At 40.6% G+C, this 16,443-nt stretch overlaps 1 protein-coding gene across 3 annotated transcripts in view; it reads right to left on the reverse strand.

Moving 5' to 3' along the window:
* Positions 1-16,443, reverse strand: part of PRKACB (protein kinase cAMP-activated catalytic subunit beta) — a 156,941-nt gene that overhangs the window by 80,896 nt on the left and 59,602 nt on the right. Inside the window, exon 1 of one of the 3 annotated variants that reach the window (XM_029617972.1) lies at positions 14,771-15,065. The exons of the other annotated variants lie outside the window; for them this stretch is intronic. Coding sequence (XP_029473832.1) covers positions 14,771-14,957 — 187 coding nt within the window. The 5' untranslated portion in view covers positions 14,958-15,065. Of the gene's footprint in view, positions 1-14,770; positions 15,066-16,443 lie in introns of those variants that run through there. 3 annotated transcript variants of the gene reach the window in all.

The following is a 16,443-nucleotide window of genomic DNA, read 5'->3' on the forward strand; positions in this document are numbered from 1 at the left end:
TTTTCTTATCCCTTCCACTCAGGACCAGTTTTTCCATTAGGCAAAATAGGTAGCTGCCTAGGGTGCCAAAATCCCTGGAAATCTCCAGGTGTCAGCTAACCACTTTTAAGGCCCAGCAGCTCAAGACAGAAGAGAATTGATACTGGGTAGATGTTGGGGACTGGAGAAAGAGGAAGTTGGGTGGGTGGGATAGAGAGGTTTTTGGGAAGTTAGAGGGTATACAGAGAAGAGAGTAAGAGGATGCATGGCACTGCCAAAAAAAAGGGGAAGAGAGACAGGGGTGATGTGCTCTAAGCAGGGGACTGAAGAGGAGGTTGCGGGGGAGGGGGAGAAGAGATGCTGGGTTCTGTGGACAGGGAACAAAGGGAGGAGGATACAGAATCTGGCAGAGGATGAGACTAGGGTGAGAGGCAGATGCTGAGCCAGAGCATGAAAGGGGGAAGGCACAAGATTGAAGGTTCACCTAGGGCCCCCAAAATCCTTGTACAGACCCTGCTTCCTCTGTCCAGGCTGCACATATTTTCAACCTCCATCTAAGTCCACCCCTATCCTCTTTCTCTTCAAGATGCTTCCGTTACCCTTGACTCTAAGCCTATTCATTTTGGGGTAGATTTTAAAAGAAGCGCGCACACACGTACACCCGATTTTATAACATGCGCGCGCATGTTATAAAATCCGGGGTCGGCGCACGCAAGGTGAACAATTGTGCACCTTGCGTGCGCCGAGCTGCGCTGCCTTCCTCCGTTTCCTTCCCCCTAACCTAACCTCCCCATCCCTTCCCCTAACCTTCCCCCCCCCAGCCCTACGCTAACCTCCCCCCCCCCCTCGACTCATGTCTTACCTTTTGAGGCAGGTGCCCCTTTTGTAAAGCCCCGGGACTTACACGCGTCCCGGGGCTTTATGCGCGTTGCCGGGCCTTTTTAAAATAGGCCCGGCGCGCATAACCCTTTTAAAATCTGGCCCTTTGTTTTTTAGATCCATTGTCCACTTTTATTCTTAAAAACACTGAATTCTCCCTCTCTCAGTCCTTTTTCTGATACTGTTCCTAACCATTTTGTCGACTGTGGTTTTCAACTATTTCAAAGAAGCTTTCACTGGATCCAGATTCTGTTTCCACCAGCTTTTTTCACTATAAACTTCTCAAATACATGCTATATTGCCAGACTCTGAACTTTCCATCTATTGATGTTATTCATCTTTACAATTTAAGTTTAGGTGATTTCACTCTACATAATCTCTTCTGCTCCACTTATTTAACCATCTACACATGCATATACTATTTACTGCTCATCTACCATTCTTGCTCTCTTGGATCTATCAGTTGCTTCCAACACCCTTCTCTTTTTTTTATGCTTGGTTTGTATTTGCTTTTTTCTCCATCTTTCAAGCAGCTCTTTTAGGGTCCTGGACATTTTCTATTCTGCTAAATCCATAAGAATTACCAAACTATTGGATGCTTGTCAAGTGGTATCCCATACAGAGACCATATTACTTGACTGTTACATAACTTTGTAACTTTTCTAAAGGTACTGAAGTCAAGCTTTGTGAACATGAGAGGGAGAATTGCAAGAAGAGGTTTCCTTTATTAGAAGTCAAGTATCTTCTCTACAGTTCTCTAATGTGGCTCATATCAAAGACAACTGAAGTCTTCATTACAATTTGGAATGGTTGGAATATAGGCTGAAAGCTACGAAGCTTCAGATATTGAACTTTCCTGTTACAAGATTAATCTCCGTGCAGAATTGTTTAAAAAGTTTCTTCAGTGTTTTTAATTTCTCATAAGAAGGCACTCCCCTCTACCTAAGATTTATTATGTCCCTAATACAAAGTGGAGTGAGGGTGGGGAAGAGGGTGCTCTGGATTTAATGATTCCTTTGGACAAAGTTGATTTATTTGCTTTTCTTGTCTTTGTGAGACTTGATTTCCACACGGGCTATACTTCTTGTTTCTTTCTGTTCCGAAGATATTTAGTGCTAAGCCAGTATTTCAAACATAGAGGAAATTTCTTTTGTGGTCAGAGAATACAAGTGTTCCCCCAATATCCTTAGGACAATGCAGTTCAGAAGGATCGTTTTCCTTCAGAAGAAACAAGCAGCTTTGGCCCTGGGGCAACTTTCTTCTTAAAAACTTCACTGTAAAAGTAATGTACTTTATCAAAGGAACAATTTTTTTTTTACCCTCTTCACTGGGATAGATTTCTTTTGGATAAAAATGTTAAGTGATTTTTCTGACTAGAATAAGAGGAGGGTTCTCTGTTACAGGGTTAAGTTGGGTTTGGGTTCATGAGACTAGATTGTTAGGCCTATTGAAATCTAGTTTCCTTTTAAGATTTTTTCTATTTCCCCCACTTTTGTGGACTTGATATTAAGTATGTAAATTTTGTTTTCTTCTTTTGTAATTCTAGGACTGTTTCTTATTCATAATTGAATGTTTTCTCTGCATTGATTTGTTGTAATGTTTTAAATGCTAATAAAAAATTGAAAAAACAATTAACTAGGTCAGATCCAAAGTCTATCTAGTCTAGTGGCACCCAACAGCACTAAGAAATGTTTAAGAAACAGGCCAGGAGTAGAGATGACCATCTACTGTCATACTTTGAGGTTCTAGTAGTCAGAGTTTAGGGATGCATTAAACCCAGGATGATATCCCCATTAAACAGCCTGGGGTCAATTTAATAAGCTGCAGTAGACCTGCCGCAGGTTTTTGCATGTGATATTACGTGCATTCTCCTGTGCTAATCTTACGCATGTATGCAGTTAGCATGGAAAAAAAACCACGCATGCACAAACCCACTCAAAGCCAAGGCTGATTTAGCGTAAATCCATTTTAATGCCATGTAAAGGAGGCAACAAACTATTCACGGGCAATGCAGACAACTGCACTAGTGTTAGTGCATGCTTTTTTAGCACCTGGGTCAGGGCAGGAGTTAAGTGTAAGCACCTGTCAGGAGGTTGAAAAATTAAGCAGCAGAAGTCAGAAGAGAGGTTGGAAAGGGAAGAGAGGCACATGTCAGAAATGCTGAATGCTTTTGTAGCCCCTTCCAAATCTCTGCTGCATGTCCCCCACCGACAGACATCTGCCATTATAGCTTCCATGCGGTCAGTGACTGATCATTGCTCTACCTGCTTTCCGCCCCACTCCCAGACCACTAACTCACTACTGTATTTCAACCAAGAATCAGTCATGGGTCACCACATTAATGTGGGTTTCTGTACCGTTTATTTCACAGGGCCTTCAGCATGCATATCTGGGCAGATATTTGTTTTGCGTGGATTTTCTGCGCATAGCTAATTTGCATGCTGTCCCCTTATTACATCCCAAGGAGGCACTTGCTTTTGCCACTTGCGCTAAAAAATAGCACCGATTTCACTGCGGGTCTTATTACATCAGCCCCCCCTGTAATTTATTTTCCTTAAGTTTGTGTGATCTATAGTTGAACTCATCTATATTATTATTTACGTCCAAAACATCCTATGGCAATGAGTTCTGCAAGTTAATTATATTGTATGTGATGTATTTCCTTAAGTGCCTGTAACCTTTCTCTATTGTTTGTGAGATGTGGACCCGTACGTGGCCTGATCATTTTTTTTCTGCTTGTTATGCCTCTCCCTATGCATCCCAGCATTCTTCTGGCTCTAACCACCACTTGGTCACACTGTTTTAATAGCTTGAGATCATCAGATACTACCACTCTCAGGTCTCTTTCCTAGTCAGTGCACAACAGCTTCTCACCCACCATCTCATATAGCTCCTTTGAATTTCTGTACCTCAAATGCATGACTTTGTACTTTTCTGCACTGAATCTCAACTGCAGAGTCCTCAACCACTCGTCAAATTTTCTTAGATCACTTCATTTTGGTTGCTCCTTCAGTTGTACCCACATTGTTGCAGATATTAGTGTCACCTGCTAAAATACTTTTCTTTCTAACCATTCTGCAATATCACTCACAAAGATATTGAACAGGAGCAATCCCTGAGGAGCCTCAATAATTACTGTTCTCGCCTCAGAACAAATTCCATTTACTACTATCCTCTAGCACTCAACCAATTTTTAATCCAGTTCTCCATTTTAGGACCTACCCCCATGCTGTTGAGTTTATTCATGTGCCTCCTATGTGGTGACAGTATCAAAAGCTTTGCTGAAATCCAAGTAAACCACACCCAGCGCATGTCCTTCATCTAATTCCTTTGTTGGCCAATCAGGCCGGCTCATTTGATAAGATCAGCCTCTGGTAAAGCATCACAGCTCATTGCATTGTAGACAGTTCACTAATCTTTCCTTCAGAAGAGTTTCTATTAAAATTTCCTACCATTTTAACCTACCATGGTTAAAAGGTGAGTGAAAGAAGCTATTTTAGCCAAAAGATCTTCATTCAAAAATTAGAAGAAGGATCCAACAGAAGAAAATAGGATAATGCATAAACATTGGCAAGTTAAATGTAAGACACTGATAAGACAGGCTAAGAGAGAATTTGAAAAGTTGGCCGAAGAGGCAAAAACTCACAGTAAAACCTTTTTAAATATATCTGAAGCAGAAAGCCTGCGAGAGAGTCAGTTGGACCGTTAGATGATCGATGGGTTAAAGGGGCACTTAGAGAAGATAAGGCCATCATGGAAAGATTAAACAATTGCTTTGCTTCTGTGTTTACTGAAGAAGATGTTGGGGAGATATCCGTACCAGAGAAGGTTTTCATGGGTAATGATTCAGATGGACTGAACCAAATCACAGTGAACCTAGAAGATGTGGTAGGCCTCATTGACAAACTGAAGAGTAGTAAATCACCCCAGGGTTCTGAAGGAACTAAAAAATGAATTTCAGACATATTAGTAAAAATTTGTAACCTATCATTAAAATCATCCATTGTACCTGAAGACTGGAGGCTAATGAAAATATTTAAATATTGGGGCTAATGTAACCCCAATATTTAAAAAGGGATCCAGGGGTGATTCAGGAAACTACAGTGCCAGGAAAAATAGTGGAAAGTGTTCTAAATATCAAAATCACAGAACATATAGAAAGACATGGTTTAATGGAACAAAGTAGCATGGCTTTACCCAAGGCAAGTCTTGCCTCACAAATCTGCTTCACTTTTTTGAAGGCATTAATAAACATGTGGATAAAGGTGAACCTGTAGATGTAGTGTACTTGGATTTTCAGAAGGCATTTGACAAAGTTCCTCATGAGAGTCTTCAGGGAAAAGTAAAAAGTCATGGGATAGGTGGTGATGTCCTTTCTTGGATTACAAACTGGCTAAAAGACAGGAAACAGAGAGTAGGATTAAATGGACAATTTTCTCAGTGGAAGGGAGTGGGCAGTGGAGTGCCTCAGAGATCTGTACTGGGACTCGTACTTTTCAATATATTTATAAATGATCTGGAAAGAAATATAACGAGTGAGGTAATCAAATTTGCAGATGATACAAAATTATTCAGAGTACTTAAATCACAAGCAGATTGTGATAGATTGCAGGAAGACCTTGTAAGACTGGAAAATTGGGCATCCAAATGGCAGATGAAATTTAATGTGGATAAGTGCAAGGTGATGCATATAGGGAAAAATAACCCATGCTATAGTTGCACAATGTTAGGTTCCATATTAGGAGCTACCGCCCAAGAAAGAGATCTAGGCGTCATAGTGGATAACACATTGACATCATTGGTTCAATGTGCTGCGGCAGTCAAAAAAGCAAACAGAATTTTGGGAATTATTAGAAAGGGAATGGTGAATAAAATGGAAAATGTCAATGCCTCTGTATCGCTCCATGGTGAAACCGCACCTTGAATACTGTGTACAATTCTGGTCGCCACATCTCAAAAAAGATATAGATGCGATGGAGAAGGTACAGAGAAGGGCAACCAAAATGATAAAGGAGATGAAACAGCTCCCCTGTGAGGAAAGACTAAAGAGGTTAGGACTTTTCAGCTTGGAGAAGAGATGGCTAAGGGGGGATATGATAGAAGTGTTTAAAATCATGAGAGGTCTAGAACGGGTAAATGTGAATCAGTTATTTACTCTTTCAGATAATAGAAGGACTAGGGGGCACTCCATGAAGTTAGCATGTGGCACATTTAAAATTTATCAGAGAAAGTTCTTTTTCACGCAACGCCCAATTAAACTCTGGAATTTGTTGCCAAGGGATGTGGTTAGTGCAGTTAGTGTAGCTGGGTTTAAAAAAGGATTGCATAAGTTCTTGGAGGAGAAGTCCATTATCTGCTATTAAGTTGACTAAGAAAATAGCCACTGCTATTACTAGCAACAGTAACATGGGATAGACTTAGTTTTTGGGAACTTGCCAGGTTCTTATGGCCTGGGTTGGCCACTGTTGGAAACAGGATGCTGGGCTTGATGGACCCTTGGTCTGACCCAGTATGGCATGTTCTTATGAGGTTAGACTAACCAAACTGTAATTTCCAACCTCCTCCCTGCTACCAATTTTATGAAGTGGGACTACATTCGCCCTTCTCCAGTTCTCAGGAATCACTCCTCTCTCCAATGATCTATTTAACCTTTCAGCTCTATCACCTTTCAATCTTATTATTCCATTTGTGGTTTTTCGCCTTTCTCTGATATACTTGAAAAATGTCGTCACTTCGCTTTATTAATTTAACTATCTTTTCTTCTGCTTGTGCCATCCTGCTTTGTCTCTGAAATTTACTATATATTTTTACTCATGTCACTCTTTTTGAGAGACTTTGTACTTTTTGCATGTTTATCTTTTTGTCTTTTTTTCCCCCCGGTCACCTCTTTGGAGAACCAGATTAAACGCAATTTTTATGCTACTCTTTAGGTTGACTCGCTATTCTTTCACATAGCCTACCTCTTCCCACCCTACTAGCACCTTCTTAATGTACTTACCCATTTTACCAAAAATCAGTATTTTTAAAAACCAAGACTTTACGAGCTTTGTGCAATTCATCTCTGCCTTGGGCCATTATATCAAATTATATCATCTGATAATCACTGGTGCTCAGGTGGGCACCTGCCTGGACATGAAGTGTCTCCATCTGTACCTATCAAGTCCAGTAGCACCATGTGGGAAGGTATCCACAAGCTCTCTACTTCTCGCCGATTTAGTAGATGCACATCCAGCAGTTAATCTTCCGTCACCATCACCTCACCCTTCACGCTTATCATTTGGATGTCTTCAGTCGGCTCTCTGTCCAGCGCCTTCATCCGAGTGGAAGATCTGTAGACTACACCTGTGTAAACCTCTTCTTTCTGAGTTGGTTCAAAGCATTTCCTCTTTTCCTCACGCCTTCTGTATTTCAGTCATTTTGATATATTTTATTTTTACATTAAGAGCTACTCCTCCCCCCTATCTTTCCTTGGCCAAGGTATAGCTCAGTATGGAGGTATCCCAAGCATGGAACTCACTGAACTTTGTGACTGCATATTATGAGGCACCCTGGTAGGGCTAAAAATGGAAAATACAAATCAACAAATTATTAAAGCATTAAAAAATAAACTAGCCAAATTTTAGGAAAATAAAGAGAAGCTTAAATAAATTATATATATATAGTACTCTTTTCTACTTAGGGTGCGCCCCTGATATTAATCTGCATGGCAGCGCTTGCAGATTAAGTCTATATTTTAGCATGGTAAGCATATCAAACCTGTACTTTAAAAGTCAGGTCTATGACTGACAGTTTGCTATATTAAGTACAAACTCATTAAATTTGGCTTATCCATTCATTAGACCTTTTATGGCACTCTCAGCTCGCAAAGTAAATCTTAAAACTCACCTAACAAGATTTTCTCCCCATAAATAACTGTAAAGTCAGTTTGCCTGCTATAGTAGAGCTCAACAGCACATCTGTGCTCAGAGTATGCTGAACATCCTAGAGCTATTTTATATACCATTTTATTCGTTAAGCTGCTTGACGAAATCCAAAACAGTAACTTCAACAATTTCAGTTTTCTTTATAAGCAAATTACCAAATAAACTCTGATATTTATAGGTACTGCTTGTTAATCGATTTGTTTGGATAAGAAAAACAATCCTCACGGCCACTGAAAATCTGTATTATAAAACTTCATGACAAAAAGGAAAGAAGGAAGACACTGCGTTTTAAGACTATTTATAGCTCATGTAAGGAAAATAAAATGCTGCATGGCGATTTTACATCAAAATTGTCTCCCCTGCTGTACACTCTCTTATGAAACAGAAGATGTTTCCTTTATCATGGCCACACACGCTAAACATTTTTAAACAAGACAGATAGCAGTCTCATGTAGGTCTAGCTGTACTCACCATTCATGCTGAAAGGCAGGATTTCCACACCATATTGTTCACAGTATGATCCGAGCAGGGCAGGGAGTTGCACTGATCCCCAGAGGGTGAATTCTGATTTGGTAAATACACCGTGGAATGGAATGCAGCATGCAGAGTAATCCAAAATTGTTCTTTTGTTTCAAAAGCACTCCTTCGGATGTGAAACAAGACTAACCAGTACACCAGATGCTAGCACTGCACACTGCATCAGCTAGGGAAGTCTTACTTTAGACCACAGACTACTTGTAAACTTGCCAGCCTTTGCCTGCATATTTCTAAAGCAACTCAAAATGGCAGGGAAAACGTTAAAAACACCAGGATGTTTAAGATGTACTCAATTATGTCACGCACTTGTTCCCATGGTAACATTACACTAGAATTATCAGTTGACTTATAACTCGCCAGTTATTATTCTAAAGCTTTAATCAAACTGTATAGGCAAGAATGCTTCTTTTGTACTTGTAGAATTATGATTTTTACAATAGGTTTATATCTGTATATCTGTATCTATAGATATCCACACTCACAGTGTTGATACTTATAGAAAACACACCTACTATTCTGCAGCTTTCAAAGAAAAAGAAGACATTTTATATTGCTCAGTACAAGAAGCACATTCACTAACCATTTCCTCCCATGTGCCTGAATGGCAGATAGGTCCTTTAGTTCAAGTCATTCCCCATCCACTCATTTTCAAAGTGACAATGTAAAAGCCTGCCACAGCAGACTTTGTGCCCGTTCTACCTTGCCCAATAGACAAAGCTTCACAATATGACATCTCTGCATCTCGAGGCTCACTACCTTCCCTGAGCATGATTCATTCTGTGATAAGAAGCAAACCTGTCCCTTTCAAAATACACCAGGACAAAAGCCATAATCCTGTCAGTTGCATACCTGAACTGACTTTACAACAACTGAACTAGCCAAGGTTGAAGGCTTCATCAACATATTCATTACGGCTGATTAAGTCTGTAAGCAGAATTCATTCCTGAAAAGCAGAATGTAGCGTTGTATAATGCTGTAAAACATCACTAATCACTAACAATTTCCAACTTAAAGTCATTTAGAGGCATTTAATCAGATTATTAAGGAAAAAGCTATCATTTTTGGTATGATACTGCGGTTTGTCACTGATCAGCTCTGTGGGTTAGAGCTGGCCCAGTGGGCATACAGGAAACCTGGATTTGATTTCAGAGCCAGCCAACAAAGGGAGGCAGTGGTCACAACCCCTGCGGAAGGTGCAAGATGGAAGTCTAAGCCATTGCTCAGCAAAGATACCTCATGGCCACGCTCAGAGACCATGCTAGCTGTGTTGAAGAGGGAGATGTGCTTTGTGGCCTCTGGCTGAAAACTGTCAAGTCGATGGCCAGGTTGGGAAAAATGCCAGTCACCTGGGTGGCTAAACTTTGGTGCATGGTGCCTAGCACTGCCCCAGGCTAAAAAAAAAAAAAAAAAAAAAAGTCTATTCCAACAGCTTAAGCTCCACCCTCAAGGGCAGAAACCTCAGACCAGGGGCAGCCCCCTTGCACCAGGAATCATGAAGACGACAGAATCGCAGCAAAGGACAGCCTCCTCTTGCTACTGCAATGCACGGGCAATGGCTGCAGCAGTCCCCCAACACCAGACTGCATGGAAGAATTGAAGCCGCAGGGCAGTGGCGTAGCCAGAACTGATTTTTTTGGGTGGGCACAAGGTTAACATGTGGGCTGTAAGCATGCAGGTCTGAGACCTGCTAGTTGTATTCTTATTAATAAATAACACCATATACTGCACCCTACAATGGCTCTCTGCACCAGCAATTATGCATTATGCATGAAACAAACATTTTACCTCAATTATTTAAAGCATGTACCAGCATTAAAAATCCTTTATTAATCTGTATTTATTTTATATTTATTGTAGTTTATAAATGCACAAGTATATCATGCAAAAAGCAAAGAAACCAAACAGATCCAATCAATCATGAAATAAAGCAAAAAAAACCAATGCATTTTTTCATGAATCCTCTTTGCAGAAATCCAGAAATAATCATAACTACAATAAAATAGCATTAATCATCAGAACAGGTGGAGAGTAGAGCTAGGGCAATTCACATTACAACCAACATGAAAAAAATATATATATTCAAATTCTGATGTCACCTCAGCAAAAAATATCCCTCCATTGCTAAACATTTTGTGAAAAATCACAAACTCCTGTAAAAAAAGAGATGTCTAGAACCTTGCCATACTATACAGTGATAGCACTGACTCTCAGGATTCAAACAGCAGCAACGCAAATACTACACCAGGCCCTAGAACATTAATACATCACCTACTGGAATAACAGAACAAGCTGGACTACTACAGAGAAATTACACTGCACTTCAGTCACACGCAGGCAAAACGGGAACCGACCCTTACTGAATATAGAAATATGAGACTATAAATTAGAAACAAAAACATGCAGACAAAACCAAAATAGAAAGCCTGAGAAACTAGATTGAACAGTGGAATACTGAAGAACAAAATACAAAAATATAAGAAACGCACATTCCCAAAGATGGCATATTCCAATTGCTAAAATTTCAAAATAAGTTTTTTTTCAGGGTTTCTCTTCTTGTTCTGTTTCTTCTTCTACTGTCTTCTCCCATTCCTCACTCACACATACACATTCTCACTCTCATATGCTCTCCCACACACACAAGCTCTCACTCTCTCCCCCCCCCCCAAGGTTCCCATTCTTTTACACACACACACACACAGACCCACACCCAGGTTCCCATTTTTATACACAGATATATTCGGGCTCCCATTCTCACTCACACACACAGGGCCTTTTAATTAGGCACAGCTAAACTCCTACTTCTGCCACAGCAGGGATGGGATCCCGTAATGACATTGCTGTTCTGGTCCTCTTCTTCACCATCGCGGGGATGAGATCATGTGATGGCATTGCTGCTCTGGCCTTCTTCTTCGCTGTTGCAGGGATGGGATCCCACAACGACACTACTCCAACAGGCCTCTTACAGGCCTAGACAGCCCTGGTTGGGTGGGCCACGGCCCACTCGTAGGCTACGCCACTGCCACAGGGAAGTAGAGGGAGAGGCTAGGAAAAGGTTGAAGGAGAGGAAAGAAAAGAAAAAAAGAAAAATAAGCAAAGAGAAAAAAACAGAGAAACAAACAAAAGATAGATGAAGAAAAAGAAGAACAAACAGCAAAAGAAAAAGGAAAATTAAGCAGAGAGAAGAAAAAAAGATTAAAATGCATGAAAAATAAAAGCACCAAAGGAAAACAAAAGTAAATTTATGGGGACATATTTTCCTCCTGGCTCCTAAAAATTTTAGTTGTCAGCTAATTTTTCAAAATATTTTTCCAGCCATGGTGATGGCAATAAAACTTCAGGTAGCTGTGAAGGAAGGCTCAAGGTGCCGTGCCCTATAGTGGCAGCCTAGAATTGAACTGGAAGCCCAGAAAGAACCAGGAGGGAACGAAGACAGACTCTTCAATTTCAAGGGAGAAAGTGCACTTTTATTGTTACTTAAAAACTGGGGGGGGGGGGGGGGGGGGGGGGAGGATAATATTCAAATTGCCCGCATTGATGCAAATTCTGCGTCTACTTTTAATCTGCAGTCTTTGCACCTGTTTTCAAAGGGAAAGCACACGCAGTACACAGGCACAGTATAACTAGCGCATACTTTTTCAGCAAAGTAGAATTTTGCTGGAAAACTATGCATGAAGATTTGAACATGCAATCTGCGCCTGTATTTTTCCTTCCCCGGTGAACACCTTCTCTTAATGTGGCTCGAGGTATGTGCATTATTCCACGATGCATGTACCTGTTTCCCCACACTGAGGGGGGGGGGGAGGTAATTTTCAGACAGCATACTTACATGGCTAAAATATTTTAACTGTGGGAAAATTGCTCTCCATATGTCCTTTTCTCAGCACTGTCATTATTTAGTGTTGAATATTGCGACAGCTCAGCTGAAAGCACAATAAGAGGCAAAATCTGCAAGTCCTGGGATGCAGGCCTGAAACCACCAACTGTGCTTGGCTCAAGTCCTGTGTCTACAAACTGCACAGAAGAAAGTCATGTGACAGAAGCAGTTTCCTGGTTACGCCTGTACTAATTTCACCTTAAAATCTAGTAGGGAGTAGAAATTCCCTATAAACTTCCAACAAATGTTAAAATCTCCAGCGACTTTTATCGAGGAAGGCTGTTCATCACCCTGGGGAGCACTAACAAGGCTTTAAAATCCCACAGTCTAATTTGAAAACACCAATCCAGATTCTTACCGCATCATCTTATTAAAATCAAACAACTAACCATCATTAGCATAGTTATTCAGAACAAACACCATGCAATATTTATGCTGTTATAATTCTAACCATTCCAAACTTTTGTCAAACAAGTCAAGCTGCTCATTAAAAAAAAAATTCCAGCAATTTCCAAGTTTGTATGAAGTCAGCATTAAGTAAAAGAGCTTTCTCCACAGCTGGTCCTAAACTCTGGAACACTCTCCCGTCAGAACTCAGATCAGTACAATGCTCCACGACTTTTAAAAAAAGACTCAAGACTTGGTTATTCAACAAAGCTTTCCCATAACAACAAACTGCGGATTATCCCTGCCAATGATACTTTCCATGGTAACCCTCTAAAGAACTATTTAGATCATCTCTCGAAATCACATGAACTTTTGCAGTCTAATATCAAAACCCAACGTTATACCTATCAACTGTCTATCTAGCCTACATTAGGCACCGTAGCTTTTAATTATGTTATTAACCCCATATATCTTAATCCAAGTTATTTCAACCTGTTCATTGTAAGACATTTACTTGTCAATGTTATTGTTTAGAATGTGAACCGAATTGATCAGTAATTTTGTTTACTGGAAAGTCGGTATATAAAAATGCTAAATAAATAAATAAATAAAAATAATCGATAATTACAAATGGAAATCCTAAAAAAAATCTGCTCTGCTGCCATAGCCACTGGGTTTCCTGCTTTTCTTCTAGCCTTCTCTGATCCCATTCCCAGCAATCACCAGGCCCAAGACCATTCACCAACCCCTTCATGTCTTTTCCACCTAACATAGCCACCCACATCGCGCCCCCTCTCCATCCTCCTGTATTGCAAGCTTTTTTAAAATTTTGCTTCAAAACTGTTTTCTGCTGTTTAGTAAGACAGCTCAATCAAGTACTGCATGCATACGCCACCATCGTTTTGCTACTGGAGTCCAGATGAGTGTAAACCAGTGAAAATGCGTAGGAACGGGATCATTCCATCTCCTCAGAACTCTTCAGATTTGGGACTTCAGGGAAGAAGTCGTACGATTCCCCCAGGGACTTCCTTGCCGGCTTCTCTTCTTCCCTCTCTATCCCCACAACCTTTCCTTATCCTAATACTACATCTCCACCTGTACAAGGGCTTTCCTTTACACTTTACTATTTTTTTTAATCTTTTAGCTGCCAAAATGGCAAGGGGGGACAGAGTTGGTAGGTGATGGATCTCACAAGGAGGGCTATCCCCCTGGCCTGCAGTGTCTCTCACTCCTCAATCTGCTGCCATATAGAGATCCCATGGTGTCTCTCACTGCTTAAAAATAAATGACTCACATTACTTTACTGGCCATGTAGCAGCTTTAACCATTTCCACAGCTGTGGCTGTTAGAGCCACTGTATATCAGTATTTTTTGGTTAAATTATGGCATTTACCCTTGCAGAAGCACCCAAACATTTCTCTCTTGGCCAACAGGAAGTGCTTGAAAATGGTGTCTGCACACGAACAGAGTTCTTTATCAGTGTATCTTACAAATATATATGTGCTTTATTCATTTGTTGAGTTAAAATTTCCACACGAAGGCTTAAACATGTTAGCTTTATATTAAAAGCAACCAACTTTTGATCTAAAAGTAACTTTCCTGTCTCTTTTCAAATGGGGTAGCAAATAAAAGGTTTTGAACCTAATACATTCAATTAAAAAGGACTCAGCACTGTTTTAACATGTTTATTTTTATTAAAACATAATAATCACCGCAGCCGAGGCACAAGGTGATGTACAAAATCACATTCATAAAATTGTTAAAACATCAAAATTACACAAATTTACAGAGCAAGACAGAATTTAAATATAATAAAATAGTACAAATTAGCCTTATAAGGTCTATGTCTAAGCTGCCATTAGTCAGTCAAAGGCTAGCTTAAAGTAGTTTTATGTAGTGCCTTGAAAGTTTTCAGGCACTCTGTATGGCGTAATAACTCAGGCAAGGAGTTTCACAATGTTGGTGCAGCCACAGAAAAGGAACACTCATATCTTCAATAAAATAAAATGCATGTTTGTTAAGAGTGTACAAAACACACAATTAAAATCATTACATGATTTCTAACTGCATAATACGATGTTTCCTTTTACTTTAATACCTTGTGCACACCATCATAAGAGCTGTTTTCTTCCAAACATTAAATTCTTGAACTTAAGTATCTAATTGTCATTGTGAGTTGAAGAGCACTTACTTGATCTGTCCCACAGAAGAGTGTGTTCAGAGAGCTGATGGCGCTCCTGTTCCAGAGCTGCCCTCTGCTCGTGAAAGGCATCCTTTCCCTGCCGATGAAACAGTCTGTTTGCAAAGACCTCCAGTTTCTGCAGAGCTGTAGGTGTCCCTGTGCACTGGTTACTCATGAGCTCATTAGAAGTAGCCATTCAATATGCAATTAATCTCGCTTTTAAGACAACAAAGTATTTACCAAAATTAATTCAGAAGATTCTAACACAGGAAAACTGAGCAGCTTCGCATGTGTCAAGCTTCCTGTTCATAGCGTGCTGATAAACCACTAGGTCTGTGGTTTCCTTATAACGGCACAACACAGAGCTTATCATGCTAGCAAGTTCTTTTATTATGAATTTGCTTTTAAACTTCTTGATTTGACAGCTTTATGCCACAAGAAAATGTGAAAAAGGTTATTAAATTCACAGGGACATGTGCTCTTGGCAAGAAAAAAAAAGAAGGAGGTGCCACTGAAAAAGTAAGTTTGCTTACCTGTAAACAGGGTTTGCCATAGACAGCAGGATGAATCAGCTAAAACACGTGAATGATATCAGCCAATGGTGCAGTTTGGACCTAGCTCTCAGTAAAAGTCTACCTAAGCATGCACAGAAGTTCCTGTGTGTGTGTGTGTGGGCTGCCTCGTGAGCCCTGCCCCCTTTTCCAGAGCATAAGCTTTAGCAAGGTAGCCTACTCTCCAGGGAGGTGGCCAAGTATTAATTATGACTTTCTCCCACTGATTAGCAGGTGCGAAATCAGCCATAACATGTGAGAAGTCCCAAGCTGAAGGCTGATTTACGGAGCAGTTGCTGAAACAGTCCCACCATTAGAACTTCCAGGGGTCATCCACCACTGAAGGGATACTAGCATCCCTAGTGTAACAAATTTGGTGGGATGGAACAGTTAATCCTGCTGGTCTGATAGGTCCCACTGAAGACTCTGCATGTTCAGAGGAGTAAGAGGAACTACATGCACTGTCATGGCCATATGCCTGAGAAGAATCAGGGCCGACACACAGTCCTGCTGAACAAGGGACCTCACCAGGTCCATCAACACTCCCAGCTCTTTCCATGGGGAGAAACTCCTTTTTCCTGAACTCAGTCTATCTAAGCCCCTATGAACGGACTCCTTTGAGATGGGACAATGGACTCCCAGGGACTAGAGAAGCAGATGATTATTCTGAGGGACTCCAGGACTCTTGCCAAAGATGGAACTGTCACTAACCAATCTTCTAGGTAGGAGAATATGCAGACTCCCTGCTGACAAAGCTGTGCAACCACAACTGCTAAACATTTTTAAACACTTTCAGGGCTGTCAAGAGGCCAAAAGAAAGCACCTTGTACCAGTAATGCATGTTCTTCACCCCAAACCTGAGGAACTTTGGTAGCAGGGTAAACTGAAATGTATGCATAAGCATCTTTCAGATCCAGAGCAAACGTCCAATCCCTCGACTGAATGAAGGGAAAAATCATATGGTGGGAGTTCATCTTGAAACTCTCTTGGACTAACAATCTGTTCAGCTTCCATAAGTCCAGGATAGGTCTCAATATCCTGATTTCTTGGGAATTAGAAAATACCAGGAACTGAATCCCTGGCCATATTTCTGGGAAGGTACAAGCTCAAAACACATTCCACTTCTATATT

The sequence above is a fragment of the Rhinatrema bivittatum genome, chromosome 10 (genome assembly GCF_901001135.1).
Source record: "Rhinatrema bivittatum chromosome 10, aRhiBiv1.1, whole genome shotgun sequence".
In the NCBI taxonomy this organism is placed as follows: domain Eukaryota; kingdom Metazoa; phylum Chordata; class Amphibia; order Gymnophiona; family Rhinatrematidae; genus Rhinatrema; species Rhinatrema bivittatum.